General features: G+C 39.4%; 2 protein-coding genes across 2 annotated transcripts in view; one reads left to right on the forward strand and one right to left on the reverse strand.

Moving 5' to 3' along the window:
- Positions 1 to 198: 198 nt before the first annotated feature.
- On the forward strand, positions 199 to 2,813 carry LOC119414813 (DDB1- and CUL4-associated factor 8; the record flags this gene model as incomplete). Its single annotated transcript, XM_037681936.1, is given in 2 exon segments — positions 199 to 315; positions 988 to 2,813. Coding segments are annotated over 2 exon segments (225 nt in total), but the record flags the coding sequence as incomplete, so codon positions are not given.
- Positions 2,814 to 4,582: 1,769 nt separating this feature from the next.
- LOC119414307 (nucleoporin NDC1) overlaps positions 4,583 to 7,991 on the reverse strand; it is a 9,655-nt gene continuing 6,246 nt past the window's right edge. The window contains exons 2-5 of the mRNA XM_037681401.1: positions 7,409 to 7,472; positions 7,213 to 7,313; positions 5,046 to 5,206; positions 4,583 to 4,961 (exon numbers count right to left, since the gene is read on the reverse strand). Of these exons, the coding sequence (XP_037537329.1) occupies positions 4,898 to 4,961; positions 5,046 to 5,206; positions 7,213 to 7,313; positions 7,409 to 7,472 (390 nt within the window). The 3' untranslated portion in view covers positions 4,583 to 4,897. The remainder of the gene's footprint in view (positions 4,962 to 5,045; positions 5,207 to 7,212; positions 7,314 to 7,408; positions 7,473 to 7,991) is intronic.

Genomic DNA, 7,991 nt, shown 5'->3' on the forward strand with positions numbered 1-7,991 from the left:
TCAGGTAAAATGAAGGAAAATGGGTAGTTTATCAAAACTTATTTCAACTTGTTTTATTAAATATGTAATATTTCTATTTGTGTTTATTAAAATGTTTGCTGATGTGTGCTGACTGGTGTCTAATTGTACCAAGTAATTAATATTTGCTGCAAAAATTTACGTTACTTCTGCAACCAATGTTTTGTTGTGTTCTTGAAGGTGATGAAGAAAAACAAGCGGGAGCGGGACGATGACAGCATGCGCCACGGTGACCAATATGACACCCAGCTGCTGTGGTTCCTGATGAGACACATGAGGAACAGGAGACCACCGAGGGTGAGCTCATGAAGATATGAATGTGCACATATGAACATTAGTACAGTTTCGCAACATAAAAAATAAAAAAAACCTAGCTTTTAAAATTTGGTCCACTAGAATCTTAACAAATCAGACTTCTTAAGAGATGCAGCTTTAAATCTGATTGGCTTGTGCTGTGATGAACAGATGAAACAAGAAGTTAGCAACCAAGTGGAGCATCTCTAGTGATATAGAATAAATATATAATTATTTTCATTTTTTTTGCCACACTGTGTGGTTTAGCCTACATTTCCTGAAAATCCCTTTCTGATAGAAACATAAATGTGTAAATTAAAGGATAATTTTGACAAATAAATATTTTGAAAATAGCATTTGATATTTAAGCTGGTCTTAGTAGATGAGATAAAATCCTGATGTAAATCCTGAACTTCAGCATAACTAAGAAAAAAAATCATTCCACAAGCCATTTAAAGTCCACTGAAGGTTTTCTGTTTGTGTGAAAAATAAATAAATTAAGACAGATGTGCTTTCAGAAGAATATTAACTTACAAAGTGGGTTTTTAACTGGCAGCGTTGTTGAAAACTATATATTTTTATATAAAAATGTCAAGTTTTAAAATATTTGTCAGACAGCTGGTTGAAAAGATTAATATTTCTACCCTAATAATCCCATTCACGCTTTCTATCCAGACTCGCCGCGAAGGAGCAGACGAGGACACTGATGAGTCCTGGAGCTCTCCAGACTCCTCCGATGAGGAGGAAGGAGGTCCCGACCACGTCCAGTGCATGTCGTCTTGAGCTCCACACACAGACATACTCGTGCACACATACATATAGAAACATAACACACCTCATCGCCCTTGAAGTGATGCACATGAGCAATCGTTGAGACACTGATGAGCCACTGACTCTTCCACAAAAACAGATCAACATTTATGTAAACAAACTGTTGAAGCGGAGCCGTTTGGCTCCTGGTTTCCTAGTGACGAGTGTGCAACTGGAGACTGCAACACTTCCAGAATTATTTTTCTTTCTTCTTCTTGACATGTGCACAGAGGTTTGGCGAGCACTTCTTTTAAAACCATGTGGAGGCCCCTGCTTGCCCCCCCATGCATTCTTGTTCTTTTCATAGACCTGGAAAGCGCGTATGGCAGCGAGTACCTCCACGTTTAGGCAATCTGTAGTGAGCTTTAAATCACCAGCAGACCGTCTCTTTGTTGTTGGTACCTTTTCAACCAGTGTGGATGAAGAAGGGTTCAGCAGCGAGGAAGGGTGTAGGCTTGTCTCCTCAAACTGTCCCCCAGTATGTGACTCCCTTTAAGATTTGGAATGTGTGCGGGAAAGCCTAGAGCTCCTCGCTGCTTTGCCCCAGCTACGTTTTTTTTTTTTTTTTGAGCAACTTGAGACAGCATTTTTTTTTACAGTCGTGATCCCCGAGAATCTACATGCTGCATCGTCCCACGTTCTTTCCGTCTTTACTGCGCACACTTTGAATCAGGGATGCTTTAGTGCGGGACAAAGTGTGCACCGCGTTCAATGTCGAGGGAAGAGCTGTTGTATTTATCACAAAATTCAGAAGCTTATCAGAAAAACTTTAACGTTTTGTTTGTTTGTGGAGACCGGAGATATTTTGGCCTGGAGTGTTCGACTGAGGAGTGGCGTCCTTTGTTTCCACCTGCCTGTCCTGCTTGTACTTCCTTTCTCCTTTCTGTTTAAAAACCCATTTTTGACAGAAACTGTTCTGTTCAGCTCTTGGCGAACGTGAAATTAAGAAGTAGATGGGAAATGATTGATCATCAGCTCTGTTTGGGGTCAGACCTGACTTGGATCAAATCACATTTCAAACGCTGCCTTTGAGCCAGGAAAGATCAGAATAATCTGGTGTTTGACGTACTTTGGATTATTCACTTATTTGCCACAAGTTTGTTGGCAATGAAACAAACGCATCTAAAATATTTTACATTTTTGAGACGATCCCTTGAGCCAGGTTGGGGTTTTACAACCGACACCTGATTCTGTCTGTGCTGAGCGCTGGCTAAATGATGGAAGCAGCGAGCAGCAGGGTCAATATCTCTTCTTTTTGTGTGTGTGTGTGTGAGAGAGAGCGATAAAGTCCAGTTTCTCATATACAATGAGAACTGTAGTTAGTTGAATTTATATGTACATATATAAATATATATTAGAACTGTAAAGAAAATAGCAGATGCTGTTTGACTTCAGAAGAAAAGGACGTCAACACATTTGATGGGTATTGATGCAGAGATTTATATTCTATACTGTACATGGACAAAGAACTTTTAGAATCCAGAGGGGAGGAAAAAGTTGACTTGTCCATTTCTGTTTGGGTTTTCTTGACATCTCTGTCATGTCGGTTCTTACACTGATTCCATTTCTTGTTCAAGATTTAAAAGTTTCCTTTAAAGATCCCGATCCGTAATTTGAAACCATTACATCCAGGTGGCTATTTTTCACATCTTGCATACATAACAATAAAGGCTTTTGATCAACTGTTTCCCCCCCCCTTCACTGCCTAATATTGCATTCTACCAGTTCACTTGGAAATATGTACAATTTGTGCAATAAACAAAAAGAAGGCTCTCGCTGTCGTCATGTTGTTCTCAGTCTGGTTTGTCGTAACATGAAATAGTTAATTTCAGTTACATTATTACCTTTAAATGTTTTTTTTAATTAGCTGAGGAGGATTTAAAGTATCACTAATTCATGAGTTTCTTTAACGTATAGATGACGCAAAATTTTTAACGAGTCCTTGAAACAACTGATTACTGTGACGGCACAAGATGAAAAACGTTTTTTGTTTTTTTTTGATGAAAATGAACCCTGTTTATAAAATCAGATCCATTTAACTGTTTGAATGCCTCAAATAAGACGTGAAACAAGTGTTGCTGATTGTTTTGGTTTCTTCAGTTTGTCTCTCGTAGTTGATTCTCTTGTAGAAGTTTAATGGTTCTACTTCCTACTAAATGCTTAAGAATTGTGCAAGAAAAGCAATGCAGTGAAATGTTACCGTCCACACCTGTTGCCAAATCTTTGCATGAGTTTGCTCGCTGTGGCGACCATTGGAAAAAAAATATATATATAAAATATACATATATATATACAGTAGTCCCTCGCTACTGCACGGTTCGTTTTTCGTTGACTCGCTCTTTTTCAGATTAAGATTGTACTTGACACAGTTGGCTGATTGATGCATGAGTTGCACGATTGGCATGGATTTATTTAAAATAAATTGAAAATGATTCAGCACCTGCTGCACCAGCGTGCAGCCCACAGCTGAAGAAGCCTCCTGGTGTCATGTCTGCACTGCAGCGGAGAAGTGGGCGCGGCTGAGCGCGCTGGCTGACGGCAGCCGGAGGAAAAGAGCTGAAATCATGACATTATGTGCTTTTTTTTTTTAAGAGCGTTTAGAAACATTGTTTAGAATATTGCAAGAGTGGGAAGGGTTTAAAACCTCTTTATATATCAGATAGGTGAGTGATGAAGAGGTTAGAGAAGATGGGCCTGTGATCAGAAAGTCGCAGGTTCAACTCCCCGGACTGACATCAAAATGTGGGTGGAAGGGGCGAGGCACCCACGCCTGCCTCCACCCTCATTTGCCCCACTCTGGGCCCTTGAGCAAGGCCTTTGACCCCCATCATTTGCTCCCAAAAACATCTCTTGAAAATGAGTTCCCGTTACTCGAAATTACCTGTATAAAGCGTAAAATAATAAACGTGTGTGTGTGTTTGTGTATACATATATATATATATATATATATACTAAACCACTACTTGCTACTTGTACTATTATTCCTAGTTTGCGGTTTTTCCACTTATCGTGGGGCTTCAGGGTACGGATCACCTGCGATAAACGACTACTGTATATGGTGTATAGCTACACTTTTAAACATTTTAATAAAACTACATACCAGTCAGGATGTTTTCTATCCCATTGGGAGCTACAAGTTCAGCCAAATGACTAATTCAGCTGGATAATCATATAAACAAGAATTTTTTGGAAACATTTTTATTAACAGTCTGGGTAAAAACTCAAACTTGTGCTGGCTGTGACAAAACCTTTAATCAGATCCCGACCAGTCACGTCTAACCTGTGCCTGAATGACATCACAGCCTCGTCTTGTAAAAAACATTCTCAGCAAGTTACACAAGTCGGACTGAACAGAATTCAGACAATTGACCAGAATGTTCAGAGAAAAACTAGATTCATGAAAACAGATTGTAGACACCTGCGAAACTAGACATCACAACAAAAACAGACTCCTCTCGTTCATTATACAAAATAAAATGTGAAAACGGAAGGAAATGGCACAAGTAGCCCTTTACATATTACAATTTAAAAAGTCTATTTGGATCCAATTTTCAAAAGCCAATACTTCTGAGAGAGGGAGAACTGTTGGAACCGAATCCCAGAAGGCTCTTGTAGTCCATCACGTCGGCAAGTTGTACTTCCTGTTCATGCTCCATGCCAAATACAATCCACAACATGGCAGACCAGGAATAAAAAGGGGCACTACTTTCTTTTAGTTCGTGTGTTCAAACACGCAAACAAGAAACTGATGGAACTGAAGCCGAGGTACAGAGTCTTATTCCTTGTTCTCCAAAAACTGCTGCAGTCTTTTCCGGTGCTCTGCAGACAGCTCCACAGCACTGAGGAGTAAAACAAATCGGTATACTCAAGATGGGAATTACATTTCCTTATTTTAAACGATTTGAAATTCCACGCAGTCTTACTTTAAGTGATCTCCAAAGGTGGTGGTTATCCTGTAAATGGCGGTCTTGAGTGTGGCCCTGAGAGCAAAGCGCAGCGTTTTGTAGGTGGAGTCCCCCATGCTGCTGCTCGACCTGACGGGCTTACTGGAAGCATGAGGCAGCTTGAAGTGTCGGTCTACAGCCTGAAAATCAAAAGGATGCAACTGAGGCATGTGTGCATAAGATTTAAAATAAGTTACTGTATTTTTCCCCATATAGGTCGCACCTTCTTGCATTATTTATGGATTTTTTCCCCCATATTTATAAACCAATTTTTGGATGAGATCTGACCATTTTCATTCATTCTGACTGAAAAAACAAAACCATTTTCAGCCACTAGATGGCAGCAGAGTAGTAGTAGCTGTATGGCACATTGTTGTATCATGTAATAGGTAAACGTGGCTATAATGACAAATTCAAAAAAAGTTAAAAAATATAAACAACTGGACTTTATTTATTATACTTGACTTTATACTTTATTGTTTTTGAACTTTTTTTGAATTTACCATGTCCTGGATGACTGAGAATCTTCACCAGCTATTTAATGACACAATCCGCTTGCCATACACCCACCTTTGTTCTGCTCGCTGCTTGGAGCAAGTCAAACCAGCTGCACCGCCCCGGTGAAACGCAGCTAATTTGGACCATTAAAGTGCATTTATTAAGTAAAAGTTCAACTGACACACACCTTTGCTATAATTATGAGCAATCAAACAATTGTTTTTAGGTGATTATCTTGTTAACGTTCGAAAAAATGCGAGGCTCGCCCCTCTGCGTGTACCTGCAGCTTCTGCGAATCAGGTTTTGAAAAATAGATGATTTGACAATTAAAGTACATTTAAGTACAAATTAAACTGAGACACACCTTTACTATAATGTTGAGCAAACAATTCTTTTTAAGTGTTAATCTTGTTAAGTCCTCCTGTGCATGCTCCTGCGGCCACCATTTGGCAGCCTATTGATTTTTTGATACAACACCGGCCCACGATTCTGGGTGGTCAGCGGTGACTCATAATAGATGCGACTTATATGGCAAAGCGATGCATTTCTTTTCTTTTTTTTTTTTACTTTATTACACATATATTAACTGATGCGACTTATTGCGTGTGATATACGGCGTCAAGTACAGTAATTTGCTGCTGTGTAGTGATTCATTAATGCTGTTGTTATTTTAGCATTTAAATGCATCAAAGATCATAGAATCTTCCATTTTTAAAGAGACTAAATTAACAGTTTTGTGAAGTGAAAATGTTGCCGTCTGATTCAGGCTGCGCTCACGTGAATTTAAACGGATTTAAAATGGGTGGGTATTACCAAAAAATACCACGTTTTGTTAGTCTAAAACAAATCCAATGGCATGAATGATCATAAACGGAAAAAAATAAATAAAAAATAAATAACCTCGAGAAACCAAAAAAAACCGAGATGGTGTGTTTGCTCGCATCAATGTGTAAATAAATAAATAAAAGCATTTTTTGCACTTAAATTTTTTGTTTCCCGGAAAAAGGTCTTCATTCAAGTTTCATAAATTTAAAATCCATCCATTATCTTCTTCCTTTTTGGGTCGCCGGTCACTGGTGCCCATTTCCAGCCATCACTGTATGAAAGGCGGGGGACACCCTGGACAGGTCTCCAGTCCATCACAGGGACACAGAGACAAATGAGAAACAACCATTCAGTCTCTCACTCACACCTAGGGACAATTTAGAGTTACCAATCAGCCTAACATGCATGTTTTTGGTCTGTGGGAGAAAAATGGGAGTACCCACGCATGCACAGAGAGAACATGTAAACTCCACCCAGAAAGGCCCCTGGTCAGGATTTGAGCCAGGGCGACCTGCTTGCTGAGAGGCAGCAGCTCTATCAACTGTGCCACCGTGCTGCCATAAAATAAAATTACATCTGATAAAACAAAATACCAAGACTAGAATACTGCGGACACTAAAGTTCACAACAATGCATTCCATACACACCCCTGCAAAGTTGTGCAAAAACTGGATTTTGTAGTTTTGTTGGAAACTAAATGAATGACACCTTCACTGCAGAAAACAACGATTGAATACATATGAAAAGTCATGATATCAGATTATAGGCAGTTCAGTTAGATGCATGTCGAAGTGTATAAACCACAGTTAACCAGATGACTTGCCTCTTGCAAAAGCAGCATGGCGCCAAGAATGCTGGGTAATGTAGTTTGAACCACCCCAAACTGGTCTTCTGTGAATGAGGCTTGAACGAGGTAAGACAGTGCTGCAGGGCGATAAAAAAAATAATTAAAAAAAGGAAATTATGAACTTGGACTGACAAGATGTTCGACTTCAATAAAACTCGTGATCTTTTCTTACCTTCCAACGCCCAGATGTGCGCCTGACTGTCAGCAAAGAGAGCCTGACTGGAGGCTTCTGGAAGCTGCAGGACATCAAGTGAGCTGGTTAGAGTTCTCTTTAAAAGGAACCCTGACCAATAAGGCTTTTAAAATGTACTAAGACAAACACTAGCATTAGCAGTAAATTTTGTTTCTCGACAATAAAACTTGCTTTGATGGAATGTAATTTGGAAAGCAACATCAATTTTCTGCAAGGACTCCGGTTTCTGGACCTTAACCGTGTCTCAGTGTGAACCTGAAGGCAGCGTAACAAGAGCACGCATCACTGAAGACGTGACTGGATATCTAAGACCCAAAGAGTCAGGAAGGTGACAGTAGAGCACAGGAGCAGATGTTAAAGTCTAAAATATTTGTGTTTTAAGTGTTTCTGCATCTAACTGCAAACACGAAAACTTGTTTTGGTTCAATTGTTGCCTTTTGAATGAAGATTTATATCCATATCTCTTACTGAAGCCTTGTAAAGTTACAAAAACTAACAATCAATGTACCGTATTTTCTGCCATACACGTGACACCACCTTATAAGTCGAATCAGTCCAAATA

The sequence above is a fragment of the Nematolebias whitei genome, chromosome 9, assembly GCF_014905685.2.
Source record: "Nematolebias whitei isolate Nwh7 chromosome 9, NemWhi1, whole genome shotgun sequence".
Lineage (NCBI taxonomy): Eukaryota > Metazoa > Chordata > Actinopteri > Cyprinodontiformes > Rivulidae > Nematolebias > Nematolebias whitei.